The 16005-nt window shown below is 36.2% G+C and overlaps 1 protein-coding gene across 7 annotated transcripts in view; it reads right to left on the bottom strand.

Annotated features, from left to right (window-relative positions):
- SNX7 (sorting nexin 7) overlaps positions 1-16005 on the bottom strand; it is a 183917-nt gene that overhangs the window by 149521 nt on the left and 18391 nt on the right. For all 7 annotated transcript variants that reach the window (XR_006221730.1, XR_006221729.1, XM_042997974.1 and 4 more), the window contains exons 2-4: positions 7866-8048; positions 1596-1706; positions 897-1061 (exon numbers count right to left, since the gene is read on the bottom strand). Coding sequence is in view for 5 of the 7 variants with exons in the window: in XM_042997974.1 (XP_042853908.1) it covers positions 897-1061; positions 1596-1706; positions 7866-8048 (459 nt within the window). In the remaining 2 variants the exon portion in view is untranslated. The remainder of the gene's footprint in view (positions 1-896; positions 1062-1595; positions 1707-7865; positions 8049-16005) is intronic.

Below are 16005 nucleotides of genomic sequence, written 5' to 3'. Positions count from 1 at the left end.
TAAAGTAAACTTGTTTATTTCCTAGGCAGCATGATTTTATGTGTATATAATAACGGATGTCACCCTTGACCAGGTAACACATCTATCCGGGAGTGCTACAGCATCACTTGATAGAGTAAACATTATCAGAGAGAGCATAAGTCACAACTGGCAAGCTATTACTGAGAACTGACTATAGAGAATGCTTCCAGCAGCTTCTAAGGTTCTGGAGTCAGGCTACAAATTCATTTCACATAAGTCTCAAAGGACTTCCAAATAGCAGTACTATTTGTCAAGATTGAGATGAACCACTTTCTAGCTTCTATCACTTTGGCAACAACTGAGAGATACAAAACTCAACATGAGTCAGTAATCATTTAATACTGACCATGTTTCCTATCCATTTTCTTTCTTGGTGAGTTATATTTTCATAGGTGAAAAGAAAAAAGAAGAGCATATAAATTTTCTGCATTAGAAATAGATTCATTCTTCCCATTAGGTAATTGAAAGAAAAAATAAGAAAATTGTATTATCTATTTGGCTATCCATCCAACCATCTATTCATTTAATAAAGACTTTTATCCTAACTTGAATAGCCCTAACCCATTTTAAAAGTACACTGTATATGTTCAGTATTGGCTAAGTATGCAAGGAGTACCCTGACATTTAAAAAAATTCAGCTACCAAAAGAAATATGAATATGTGTATGTGAGGAAGATAGAAGATGTCTGTAACGTTTATATGTAGATTTGACAGAGTTAAATCTTAAATCTGAAGAATACCTCTCCAGTGTTCGATAATCCATCTTAATTCAAGGACAGTGCTGATGGATTCATAAACGAAAACCAGAGGAAGCATACAACCAATATACATAAAGACACTAAAGGATTATATGAGTATAAATCAAATTTCTTTACCCAAGCTTGTGCAGTAAGAAATACTTTGAAGTCTTCATTAAATGTTAGAGTCGGGTGATCAGCAATTCGGTTCAGGAACTTATGTAGTGCCTTCCTTCGTGTTTCAATGAAGTCATCATTAAAGCGTTCCACCATACCTTTCACGATAAACTTCTCAGGCAATGGCTGAGGCAAAAAAGTTTTAAAAGGATCTGAGCATTATGTGGCATGGGATTATAAGGAATTCTACACTCTTGCTTTTTGGAAGACTATTTGGGCATTCATTTCTTATAAAAATAATTTTTCAAAATTCACACTGGAACCAAAACCTGCAAAATCTTAACATATTAGAATAGTTTAGAAAAACAAATCCGGGGGTGCCTGGGTGGCTCAGTTGGTTAAGCATCCCACACTTGATTTCGGCTCAGGTCATAAACCCATGGTTCGTGAGCTGGAGCCCTGTGTCCGGCGTGGAATGAGGGCCTCTCTCTCCCTCTGCCCCTCCCCTGCTCACTCACTCTCTCTCTCTCAAAATAAATAAACATTAAAAAAAGAAAAAAGAAAGAAAAAGAAATCTGTTACATAGATGGCAAGTTTAAAAGCAAAGGTTTCTGGATAAATGAATTACACTGATTTAAAAGTCTGACATTAGTTATAAGCATTCTAATGATTCACAAGACAAAATGGTAGCTACTCTATGGGAAAAATATGTAGACTTACTGGAATAATCAGAGTGGGGTGTGCTTCTTCAAGTTTTCCTTTCAACCAAAGGAAATCTTGATAACGTCTCCTAACTTCAAATTCACTGGAGTCAAATTCCCCACGAGATGTCTGAAGAAAGTAGGAAAAAATAACGACACATGCAATATAAGACAGAAGACATTCGCCTAATGTTATTTTAGATATGCTGAAATAAATGGGTCTCTAAGAAAAATTAACAAATTCTAATTATTCAGTGTTTGTCAGCCTGTACTTTTTTTGCAGTCATCAATTCATATAGCAGATGAAACAAAGCAAACTTTCCAGTATTTCCAGAAAGAAAGCAAACATCATGCTCAAATTTAAAATCCAAACTGAAAAATCTGTCTTAGAGCAGCCATCTGCCTTCCACAAGATTTTAACTACTATTATATTTGGCATGACTTTCTTGCTAACAAGAAAGTGTGTTCTGAATTTAGGTTTCAAATATATTTTTTCTCAAGATGATTAGAATTCAGAATTTGAGGAAAGTCCTATTTTTGTAATTTGGAAAATAACCTGAACATAACTGAGAAAAAATGTTTTCCTGGAATTTGCTCAAATGAATTGCTTTGGTAAAATTTGCTTTTAGTATATGAAAATTCTAACATTTTACAGAGTGATTTTACCACTGTTTAAAAATGTTATTAACGAAGATTTGATGTGAAAAGAAAATCTTCCTGTCATTTCTCAAGGGATTTTGAGTTATATGCCTAAACTAAAAATTAAGCAAATAAATTAAAATATCTGTTCTCAACAAACCAAAAATCTATGCCAACACATATGACAAAAATAACATGGATACAATATCAACCTCATTTCCACTGCCTGAATCCCAAGCCAAAAAAAAACAAAAAAAAAACAAAAAACATTATCTGATGCACACTCACTCCCACCAATATCTTATTAACTAAATTTTTGCATATTAAAAATTATAGAGTGATATGAGCGTGAAATTTTCCTGGAGGAATAATGATGGAATAACACATTGCATACATATTTTGCACTCACCCAAAATATCAATCATCCACACAGATGAATGCAATTATAAAATTAAGTAGTTCAAGTCATAGATGCAATCTTAATTGTCTTGAAATAAGGTTCATAAAAGTTATTCTTTCCAAGGTTTATTCTTTTACAATGAATGTTTATAATATCATACAATATATTTTATCAAAACATTTCCTTTTTAGTGGGAAAAAGTGGAGGTAAATGATATGCAGAAGTCTAAGGAACTAAATGTTCACAAAACACTCTGAAATCTTAACTATGGGTACAAGTTATGGAAATGGTAAAAATAGGAAAACTAAATCTAGTAGAAACACAGTTTAACAACATATATATGAGTTGGTATGTGTACATATACATGCAAATACACACACATGCATACATATATATGCACACAAAACATGGTTTATAATCACTCATTAAACTTTACTTACTGAACACCTTCTTGTACCAGCCACATATGTATAGGTTTACCACCAATTTCCAAAAGTATAAATTGGCACAACCAATACTAAAATACTCAAAAATTGGGCAGTTCAGAGCTTTATACGTCCTGGAGAATTTTCAACACTTTAAGTAGAATAATCTGATAAAAATTCCAGCAAGAGGAAGATGTGAAATCAAGTCAAAGAATTGGTTGATTCTGTCCCCATCACTCTGTCTTTGACTTAAAAGAGTTTTCTAACATACTGCAGTAACACAGGAAGAAAACAGAAGATGTACAAATAATGCCTCTAATACAGAATCGTTTTCCATGGAAGCTATATCATAAATGGTCTTTAATTTTTCATGTCTGACCATAAAAGCTTGGGTAGTTGAAGTTTAGGACTAATGGACTCATGTGATCTACACCCCAAAATGCACTCATTCAACAAACACTGACCTTTGGTCAAGGGCAGTTACTCTAGGCTCTGAGGACTTAGAAAGCTGTTTTTGAGGGAAAATGAATTTTACAATCAGGAATATACTTTAATCCCTACTCCATGCTGGCAGGCATTTATGGGTTTGTCTTCATGATGTGGATGTGAGAGAGAAGACACTCATCAAATCTCGAAGCTCTTGTTTCTATATGTAGCAAAGGAAAGCACATCTCTTGATCTCCAAAAGAAAAAATACTTCTTTAGAATAGTCACTTCAGATATTTTAACCTGGAGAATAAAGGGCAATTTCTCATAAGGAGAACAGATGCTAGGAACATGGGCTTCCTCATACAATCATTTACAGCCAGGCCATTCTTAAGTATTCTTAAGTAGGAGATTGTCAGTGCACATATGTGCACATGTATATGTGCATTTATCCATATAATCTTAATGTCTATAAATGTAAATTTTAATAAAACTAAAACTTTCTCAGGGAAGCCACCTCTTAACCTCCACATTAGATGGGGTGCTCATGCTCATAAAATCCTATATTTTTCTCTCAGAGCATTTATAACTATAATTAAATAATTAAGCATGTAATTGTTTAACATCCATCACCCCCCTAGATTGAGAGCTCCATGAAGGCAGAGGTTATGTGTGTCTTGTTTGCTGGTGTAATCTCAATATACACACACAGTACCTGGGACATAATTGGCACTCAGCAAAACTTCACTGAATATATGAGAGAGTGAATAAATGATAAAAAGTGATTAACAAATCAGGACACTTGGGTGGCTCAGTCAGTTAAGCAGCCGACTTTGGCTCAGGTCATGATCCTCATGACCTCAGTGATGAGTTCGAGCCCCATTTCAGGCTCTGTGCTGACAGCTTGGAGTCTAGAGCCTGTTTTGGTTTTTGTGTCTCCCTATCTCTCTGCCCCTCCCCTCCTTGCTCTCTCTCTCTCTCTCTCTCTCTCTCAAAAATGAACAAATATTTAAACAAATTTAAAAAGTGATTAACAAAAAAAAAGACTATATTATACATCCACAAAATGTTTATATATTTGTATCTGCAATGCATATTTTAGTATATGTAAGCATAGTCCATATATTGGATGCAGTAAAAATAATCAAAGTAGAACAAAGGGACTTTTTCATAACAGTGAAACTGAAAGACAGTGTGCCATAACCATAAAGACATGCACAAAACTATAACAGAAAACACGCATAGTGTGAAAGCAAATGGTCTGGATTTAAATCCCAGCTCAGGTAATCACTATAGTGTGTAACCTTTGGCAGCTTACTGAGCTTCGATGTCCTCATGCACAAAATGGGGGTAAATCATAACATCTAGGTCCTAGGATCATTGTTAGACTTTAAACAAGTGAATATGCATAAAGCGGTCAGAACATTGCCTGGCCCAAAGTAATCACACAATAAATGTTAGTTAAACACACTGTAATATTATCAATATTTACTACTACTACTATTGCTGCTGCTGCTGCTGCTATAAGGGCAATACATCATTTAAAATATGGTGTAGGGGCGCCTGGGTGGCTTGGTCGGTTAAGCGGCCGACTTCAGCTCAGATCATGATCTCGCAGTCCGTGAGTTCGAGCCCCGCGTCGGGCTCTGTGCTGACCGCTCAGAGCCTGGAGCCTGATTCAGATTCTGTGTCTCCCTCTCTCTCTGCCCCTCCCCTGTTCACGCTCTGTCTCTCTCTGTCTCAAAAATAAATAAACGTTAAAAAAATTTTTAAAAAATAAATAAATAAAATAAAATATGGTGTAAATACGGATATTATATGTCTGTGATTAGAGTAAAATTCACAGGGTAGCTTATAAAAACAGTGTCTTTCTAAAAGAAACAAATAATGATGGGAAAATAATTCAGCTACACAAATTCTTTGGCAGGAAGGATGATGACAATGGATGCTTTTAATTAAAATAGTAATACCAGGAGAAATCTGGTCCTATTTTTAGCAATATGTCTGTATAAACACATTAAATATTCACAACAACCCTCCAAGCCTAGTACTGTTATCTTATTTACAACTGCGGAAACTAAGCATAGAGAGGTTAATTAAATTGCCCAAAAGACATAGCAAGAAAGGGGAGTAATCAAGATTGAATTCCATGCTATCTTGTTCTACAACCTCTTGATAGGAGTATGATACTATAAATTTCTTCACTCACCCATTGACCAAAAAGTTAAATTGCTTACTCACTACATCTAAGAATTGTGTTTGGAAATGTGGATAACTGAAGATATAACTACCTTCCTTGAGAGGCTCACATACTTGTTGGGAATAAAATAAACACACAGTTATCTACTCACATACAGGTAGGTGGCAATTACTGAACACTTATTATGTGTCAGGCATTTTGCTAAGTGTTATATGTCGATGACCAATCCTAAATCAATTCTTACAGCAACTCTACAGAACCAGGTTTGATTGTCATTTCCATTTTTTAGATTAAAAAAAAAACAACAAAAACCTTGAGGCTTAGAAGGATTAAATATAGGCTTAAAATTTCTTTGCTATACTGACTCCAGTGTTTTACATCCTTTAAGAATTCAATTAGAACAGCATGAGAAAACAGAAGAAAGAAAGAGGCTTCCAGCCTACAGATGCAGGGGGCAGGGCCATCGCATGCATTATCTCCAGTTGTGTCTTGGAAAATAAACATTAGTTCTTCTGTTTAGAAGAGGAAGGGCATAACAGAGAGAAGGAAAATTATATGCAAAGTCATGGGAATAAGAAATACCCTAGGGTATTCAGGTAACAAAAATAGGTCTAGATGAGTGGAGGGCAGGGGTATTAAAAATGGGGAGTTAAAGAGAGTAGTCTTACAGGAGTAGGTTGGCATCAGACTGAGAAATTCTTGATATGTCATACAAAGGAATTTGTACTTTGTTCTGTAGGAAATGAGGAACCCGGAAGGGTTTTAAGAACCTGAGTGAAGAGATCAAATACATGCACTTTTTACGACACATAACTAGAAGTGGTGTAGAATTTGCACTGGGAGAAGTGATTATAGGAAGATGGTCCAAAACCTTCTCAACTACAAAAGGGATGTAGGGTGTCACCTCAAAAAGAGAATACTATATTTTATGAATATAATTGCTAAAGGTTGCTATTACATGAAGGATTTTAAAAAACAGTTACCTGACTTGGTTGTTTTATTCTGGCAGAAGTAAACTCTCTTTTTGCAGAGACTTGCCCTAGGATCAAGGAGAGATTTCGATTCTACATTTACTCTGCATTTGAATTAGTGGACAACTAGTGGTATCTTATACATAAGATAAAGTGGCCACTGGCTCTTATTTGGAAAGAAAATGAAATTATATTTTGTAATCTTCAGAAAAAATGCTACATTAAAATATCACATCATGTTGTTAACTAGTTTTCTTTATTAGCAACCTGAAGCTCTTCTTTTCCAAAGACATTTCTTTATATTTTTTAAACTAAAAACAAAATGTTCCTGTTTAAAAAAAAATTAATGCTTATTTATTTTTGAGAGACAGAGACAGAGACAGAGAACAAGCCAGGAAGGACAGAGAGAGGGAGACAGAATCCGAAGCAGGCTCCAGGTTCCGAGCTGTCAGCACAGAGGCCAAGACAGGGCTCAAACTCACGAGCTTTGAGATCATGACCTGAGCCGAAGTTGGATGCTCAACTGACTAAGCCACCCAGGTGCCCTAAATGTTCCTGTTTCAACATGCACCACTGCTAAAAACAATGAGTGACTGCGGCGCCTGGGTGGCCCAGGGGTTTGAGCGTCTGACTTCAGCTCAGGTCATGATCTCATTGTTCGTGAGTTCAGGCCCCATATTAGGCTCTCTGCTGTCAGCCCAGAGCCCACTTCAGATCCTCTGTCCTCCTCTCTCTGCCCTTACCCCACTTTCTCACATGTGCACACATGCTCTCTCTCCCCCTCTCTCAAAAGTGAATAAACGTTAAAAAAAAATGAGTGACCATATGTGGAATTTGAGAAACTCAACAGATGAACAAAGGGGAAGGGAAGGAAAAATAAGATAAAAACAGAGAGGGAGGCAAACTATAAGAGACTCTTAAATACAGAGAGCAAACTGAGTGCTAATGGAAGGGAGGTGGGTGGGGGGATGGATTAAATGAGTGATGGGCTTTAAGGATGGCACTTTTGAGATGAGCACTGGGTGTCATATGTAAGAGATGAATCAGGGGGTTCTACTCCTGAAGCCAAGACTACACTGTATGTTACCTAATTTGAATTTAAATTTAAAAAAAAGTGTTGAAATTTGAATTTCACTGATTTCATACAGAACAAGTACAGATTAGATGCAACATCTTACCAAAAGTTCAGAGAACAACTGATTCAAGAAGGTGCTCATTAAAGATTTACCTTAGTAATAATCCTGTAAGTAATGAACGTTTCAATTGTGGTAACATGGCTTTCAGGTTCATCAACTGTAATGAAAAGATCTTTCAAATCTGGCTCATCTTCAAACTTGATTTGGTTAATCATTGATAGAGGGGACGTTGGCATCATAGGGCTGAAGGAATTCATGTCCATCAACGAGGCATCCTAAGAAATAAAACACATTCAAAAATTAACATCTATGGAAGATACAATTTAAAATCCTGTTTTTCTTAGACACAATGAGTACTAATGAAATATGTCAAGAACAAGAAGGATGATTGGGTTCCTGGTTAAATATGGTATGTCAAACATGTATTTTTATCTCTGCTTCCTCTTAAAATCCCACTATAAAAATGACAACAAAGAAATAAACAAATTAAAGCAAATTAAGACAAAAAGGCATAAAAGACATAAACCCTCGAGGTAAAAAAAGAGGGAGACAGAGAGAGATAAAGCAAACAAAAGCAACTACTTTTTGGAAACTAGAAATCTGACTGAGGGGTAACTGAAATAGCAGTGCAAAGAAAGCTGAACAGTAAACCTAGGAGTTAATGGTAAACCTAGAAGGCATGTTTATAAGACAGAATCCCAGAGAAACTTAAGAATTACAGGCACCAGAAACCCATGGACACAGAGTGCTGACAGAGCTAAAACCAGAGGACTGGTTGAGAAGCTAATAAAACAAGAGAGTCAGTACCTTAGATTCCCTCACCTACCCCAAGCCACCGGGTGACATTTCTTCCCCAGTTTTGCAAAAAAGTGGAAGTTTACTTTCTGAAATGTCTCTGAAAAGGGTGCCAGGCAAAAGGGAGGAAGAGATAGCAAAGAAAAGTCCTACATACGAGATGGGAAGATAGCCAACTCTCTCCCCTCATCTGGCCCTATGAATTCTGGCATCAATGCACAAAATTCCACCCAGTGGTTGGAGGGTTCCTCTCTTAGCTTGACATTCCAAGAAAAAAAACTAACAGTTGCAGTCCCTGATGAGTGAGCCAGGTCTCTGCATAATCTCCCTGCTCTGAAGCCCTTACCGTACATGATGAATATCTACTCCGCTTTTTATTACCTGATGTAGAAACTACGAAATATCTAAATATGCGAAAAGCCTCTGATATGAAAGAAAGATTCACAAACAGAAGACAGGAAGCAGTTAGAGAACAGAATGCTTAAAAAAAATGGATGAAATCATCAGAGATAAGAATGATATCAAATTCATGAATAAAAACAGGAGTTATATTGTTAAAAAATTCAGAAAACAGCAGCAAGACAATAAAAAAGGAGGCTCATGAAAATTGAAATATGATAATAGGATAACAACAGGAAGTTTGAAAGATAGAACTCAAGAACTAAGTTGAATTAAAAGGACAAAAGATGGAAAGGAGAAGGAAGTGTTTTTAAAAATTAAGGGATCCAGGCAGGTAGTGCCTGAATAAAACGAATTCCATAAAATGAAGAGGAAAATGTGCTTTGAACTGAAGTGTTTCCAGGTTGATAGGGCTTTTCCTGCCTCCTCAAAATGAATGGGGGCAGTGGTGGGGTCGGAAGTGCTCCTGCAATTACCATGACATTGCATAATACAGGTTAGCTTCCAGAGAGAATATAAACAGGTAAAATACAACAGAAATCTCAGGAATCAGAATGGATTTCTCAATGGTAACACGGGACACTAAATGACAATAAAATATCTTCCAAATTTTGAGAGGAGAATATCTTCTACCTAGAACTCTATATAGCCAGACAAATTGTCATTCAAGTATACAAGTAGATTAAAGTCATTTCAGATATAAAAGATTTCAAAAACTGATTTCCCATCCATTTATTCTTTGGAAGCTTCTTTAATTTTCCAAAATTATATGAAGGCATATAACAAGAGGAAATAGGATCTAAAAACAGGAGATTCAACAGAAAAGAGAACTACATGAAATTCTTTGGATGATCATGAAATTATGTTCCACGTTGACAGCTTTGCAGCAGAACTAAAGAACAACCTATACAGACTGGGTCAGGAAGACAGAGTCACCAGGGAGGCAGGGAGATGAACAGGGAAAAAGAATAAGGGAAGAGAGACAGGAAGGGAGGTGGACAGAGAGAAAGAGACAGGGGAGTGAGCAAAGGAAGGAGGAAAAAAAAAGAGAGGGAAGGGAGGAAGGGAGGAAGGAAGGAAGGAAGGAAGGAAGGAGAAGGGAAGGGAGGGGAGAGAAGAGAGAGGGGGAGAATGGGAGGGAGTGGAGGAAGGAAGGAAGGAAGGAAGGAAGGAAGGGAGGGAGGAAGGGAGGAAGGAAGGAAGGGAGGAAGGGAGGGAGGGAGGGAGGGAGGAAGGGAAAGGAAAGGAAGGCAGGTGACAGAGTACCTGATATGTTTAAACATGACAGGAAGCATGCCATGTTAGATATTGTGATGAATTGTGATGGGTGCAAAGAAAGCCAAGATGGAAAGAATGCAAGAGAAGTAGAAAGGAAGGGATAGAGAAAATGAATGAATGAAGGAATAATGAATGGTGAACTCTCAAGAAAACAAAAGGTGTACAAGAATTAAAATGTAATCATAGTTCACTCTATGGCCTTGACTTTGAATAAAAATAAATTGTTCTTAATTTTGAATTTAACTAAAAATGGTGATATAGTTATACTTATGGTCAGAAGAAAAAATATATATACTGTATATGTTTGAGGGGAAGAGACATTGCCTATAAAATGCTTCAAAAATGCAATTACTATGATGGAAAAAAAGGAAGATGAGCAACTATTCCAGACTGAAGACCAAAGAGACATAATAGCTAAACACAACATGTGATCTTGAACTGGATTCTGTACCAAAGGAGGAGAACCTTTGTTTTTTTTCTTTCTGAACTGTTATTGGGACAACTGGAGAAATGTGAAAGGATCTGTGGATGGGAATGTGGTATTGTGTCAGTATGGTTTCCTGATTTGTATATGCATACTGTGATTAGGAGAGTGTCCCTATTTAAAAAAAAAAAATACACACAGATCTATTTAGGAGTAATGAAACAGCAAGTCTCCAATGTACTCAACTTAGCATACAGACAGATAAGCGAAAGTTATGAAATGGCAATAATTGGGAAATCTAGGTTCTTTGTGATATTCTTGCAACTTTTCTCCCAGTTGGAAATTATTTCAAATAAAAAAGTATATTTATAGTCTTTAAAAGTCAAATAATTCTACAGAGTTTAAAATAAAACAAGACAAATTAAAAATTAAAAAGCAGCTTCCTCTTCTCCAGAATTGCTATTCCCATGTCATGCTTCTCAGAAGCAAATGCAGAACTCTATTTGCTGTTCTTTTTCCTTGTTACATTCCTTATTCGAAAATAATATACGTATTGCTTTTTTTTTTTCAATTTTGACATTATCAGGTTTCCTACTAAGGAGAATAAAGAGTATTTATTTACTTAATTATGTGAGTATAGACTCACAATTCCTATGTTACTCAATGGGTTGTAATCCATAAATACTGTAATTTATTTTGATGTTGTAAGTATCCAAACCTGCCTAGTGGGAGCTCCTTAATGCTGGCACCTCTGTGTTTTTGATATGTCTTCATTATTCCAGAGCACTTTATATAACATAACTTGGCAAAATAAGATGTTTCAGGTTTACCTTATATTTTCCATGACCCAGTTATAGAATCAGATATTTCTCCAAGGAGCTCTGGTTCCTTTTAGAGGAAATTGGAATTTGGAAACCAAGATATGAATGATAGGAAATGTATGTATAACACACACACACACACACACACACACACACACACACACACGCAGATACACATCTGGATGTAGATATATACAGATCGATAGAAATATAAATAGATATTAAATCCTATGAGTTCACACTGATACCTCCAATTACAATTTGACACCATTTGACTTTTCCAGCCTCCCCTCTTTCCATATTTGTAACTCTTCTCCAGCAGAGAGAAGCCTGGCTCCCATTATCCTGAAGATATTTACTTATATGCTCAATCTTCCTACCTGTAACTAATCTCCTATCCAGGCCAGCTGTCTTCTCAGACCTGACCACATAAGCCAAGGCAGCCTATATTCACTCACAACCACACTGGATCCCTTGTCAGCCCCAATCCTACTGGCTACTTCCTTGGACGTGCTGGTTGTCTCCTGAGGCATCATTTTTTTTTTAATGTTTATTTATTTTTGAGAGAGAGAGAGAGACAGAGTATGAGCTGGGGGAGGGGCAGAGAGAGAAGGAGACACAGAATCCAAAGCAGGCTCCAGGCTCTGAGCTGTCAGCACAGAGCCCGACGCAGGGCTCGAACTCGCAAGCTGTGAGATCATGACCTGAGCTGAAGTTGGAAGTTTAACCAACTGAGCCACCCAGGTGCCCCATCCTCAGGCATCATTTTTAAAGAAAGGGAAGGGAAGGCTGGATGTTATTTTTTTAACAAAAAATTTTAAATGAAACCAAAGGATAATATGCAGTAAATGTTAAATACATCTTTTCATATGTAAAGATAAAACTAACAGTATCAATATGACATCTGAGTTATTTCTTCAGTAGTATATAATGATGTTTCCAACTCTATACTTTCTCTTTTAAATACAACTCTTAGTCTCCAAAATTAAGAATCCAGATTTCAGGATCAAAAATTTTGTCTTTTGTTATGTTATGAACAGACTAAAGTTAACCAACACACGTAGAGATGAATTCTGCAATCAAGTCCATCAAACTTAGCAACAGAGTTGGCCAGTCCTAGCCGGAAAAACAAAACAAAACAAAACAAAACAAAACAAAACAAAACGAAACTACATTACATTACATTACATTACATTACATTACATTACATTACATTACATTACAAAGGAGGCCAAAAACTAGGTTCTAGTTCTTTCTCTGACACTGACTAAACAGGTAACTTTGAACAATTAATTCAGCCTTTCACGGTTAAATTGAAGAGATGGAGCTAAAAATCTGCAAAATCTCTCCCACCTCAAAGGCTAAAATAATACAACTTCTAAATGCATTAATATAGGAAATTGTAGCAGATCCTGACATTTTAAGAAAAGGAACTTTCTTGCAGTACTAGGAATGAAAAAAGATTGAAATCATAATATGGACTTATTTTTCCCCTCAAAACAAATCAACTTAAATCCTTTGGAAGCATCAGTTACATCCAGAGCCCTGTTCTCAAGGCTCTTTCCACACAAAAAGTTAGTTATGTGAACTACAATACAGCATTTGGTTAACCCCTCAATGCAATAATACAGGAGATATTAGGGTAAGACACACCAGGTGAAGACATAAGAACAACAGTTGCTCAAATTAAGAACGTTCAGATTAGGGGCACTTGGGTGGCTCAGCTGGTTAAGCGTTGGACTTTGGCTCAGGTCACAATCTCACAGTTCATGGGTTCCAGCCCCACATCGGGATCTGTGCTGACAGCTTGGAGCTCAGAGCCTGCTTGGGATTCTGTGTCTCCCTCTCTCTGTCCCTCCTAAGCTTGCACTCTGTTTCTCTCTCCCTCTCTCTCTCTTTCAAAAATAAATACGCATTGAAAAATTAAAAAAAAAAGTTCAGGTTATTGTGATTACAAAATGATTTGTGAAAGGAAAAACATTGAGGTATGACTTAGACCAAGGAATAGAAGACAACTAAGACAATAAGTGGGTTAATCAGACACAGAAAAACATAGAGACAATAAATGTTTTGCAACAAAAGTTTAGCAAAATAAATTATGGTATATCTCTATGATAGGCTACCATAAAGTCTATCCATGTGATAGAATACAATAAAGTGATTAAAAGTAATGTTTTAGAAGTAACTTAGAATACAGTTGCTGGAAAAAGGTTCATAGTATGATATTAAAAGAAAATAACATAAAATTTGTGTACAGTTAGATTCTTATGTGTATATGTGTGTTTATTTGTGTGTGACAGAGAGGATAGGAGAAACAGAAAGTGAGAGAGTGAGAGAGAGGGAGAGAAAGAGAGATAGCACAAAGTTACAAGCTATACCAAAAAAGTTAGCAGAAGTTATTTCAGGTGTTGGAATTGCTGTTGAGGTTAATATTTTTCTATGAGTTTCTTTATTTCCAAATATTCTAAAATAAACATACATGGAGAAAGATATCAAAATTGCTAGTGTCAACACTGTGCAAAATATGTTCAAAGACAGTAGGAACTACTGGAATAAGTTAAAACAGTTGTCTATGGCCATTGGGCAAAAAAAACTCGGAGTATATTTGACTTCTTAACTCATCAATGCTGCATAATTAAATAGGAAATTTAAAATGTCTGGGATCACATTGGGCTTATCAAAATAAATTATGGAATGCTAACACAATGGAACACTAAACAGCCATTAAAAACATAATTTAGACGTTCCAAATAAATGTGCCATCAGCATGCACAAAACTCTCTATATACAGTATATATCGAATACAGTATAGCCACTTCATTACTTAAGTACACGTTTTTGCAATCCAAAGAGGATTTTCGCTCACATGGAAAAAGGGGAAAATAGTGTTCAGTAACTGTTCTGCAGCAAGCCCTCATAGAGGTAGTGTACATCCCAAGCAGTGAGGGTGGCGCCACCAAGCTCCTTCCCCAGGAACTACACTCAGCATTGTGGCATCAAACTCCATGACTTGAACTGTGCCTATGTGCATCTGTGCTTTATCCCAATTTATTTTGTGCATCCTTTAGCAAAATGTATCCTAAGCTTTCGGAAAAGCCTAAGAGAGGTTGTTTTTTGGGTCTTGGAAGGCTCAAAAACTTTCTCCATAATAGATTAATGGAAATTGCTCCTTTGCTTTATATCATTTTCGCTTACAAAAGGTTTCACAAGAATGCTCTACTTTGAGATAGTGGGGTGTGGGGGTGGGGGTAAAGGCTGTAGTAGCTTTTAAAGCTGACAAATTTTAATTTGATGAGCAAACGTACTTTAAATTTCCCTGACACTGCACACAACTGTGTGCTTTGGTATTCTTTGTAATCACCCTCTTAACTCACCACAACCCATTTCTTATACCTACTACATAATTTAGCATTCTATTTCTTTCTGCTTAAAATGCATCCTTTTGTAGAGTGGGAAAGATCTGCATGAATTTCCAAAGGCTCACAATTCCAGTGAGCATAGTGTGGTGTCAAAAATATGCTTCAATATCGAGCAGAGGAAGAAAATTACAGGCTGAAATTTAGCAACATCCAAGATTTCAGTAGAAGGATTTAAATTACTATGAATCACTCAAGAACATTCTTAAAACCTCAATAAAACTGACTATCTGAAGAGTTTTATATTCACTTCAAAAAAAAAGTTAAGAAAATATAATGACAATACTTAAAAGATTTACATTTGGACAGGAATAAGAGAAGAAAATAAGTGTTTGAGAAGATCCAAAGAAGCAATTAACCAAAAAAGCCCTCCACTTAACCTTTTGTAGTGGATGCTTTTCAGGGGAAATGGATTATTAAAATTTGTTCTTTATAAACAAAGGTCTCGCCCCCACAATAATGTGGGCTCCTTTCTCCTGTTAGCTATCTCTTTCTCTCTCCCCACCCCCACCCCCAAACTTTATTTATGCATTCATTTATTCTTAGCATTTAGATAGATTATTATCTTATGATGTTTTGGACAATGAAAGTACATAATTTCATTTTCTTTCCTCAAGAGATAAAAGCAGAAGGGAACTTATCTGTGTGGTAATTCTCTACTTCTTAAATAACATTGAATATCTTTCTTACAGCTAGCATAGTGAAAACACACACGTGCATGCACACATACCCCAAAAATCTTGGGATGATTTCAGGGTGAGATGTGAACATGTATAATAGTGAAGCCAAATTATTGCAAGAAGTCACTGTCTTTTACCTTCACTCCAAACCAACACATCCATCTAAAGAGAAACCACTTAAATGACTTTACTGAAATAAACAGACATTAGTTAGAATTGTGTTAACATGATATTGAAATGTATTGACACAATCACTTACAAACTAAGTATAAGTTTTCCTTGTTGTTACTTTTGTTTTTTTTTTAAATTTATTTTTCAGAGAAAGAGAGAGCGTGAGTGCATGCCCGTGAGTGGGGGAAGAGGCATAGAGAGGAAAGAGAGAATCCCAAGCAGGTTCTGCACTGCCAGCAAAGAGCCTG

Source organism: Panthera tigris, chromosome C1 (assembly GCF_018350195.1).
Source record: "Panthera tigris isolate Pti1 chromosome C1, P.tigris_Pti1_mat1.1, whole genome shotgun sequence".
NCBI classification, from domain to species: domain Eukaryota; kingdom Metazoa; phylum Chordata; class Mammalia; order Carnivora; family Felidae; genus Panthera; species Panthera tigris.
Note: the sequence above shows the minus strand (reverse complement) of the source record. Positions and strands in the feature narration are given on the sequence as shown.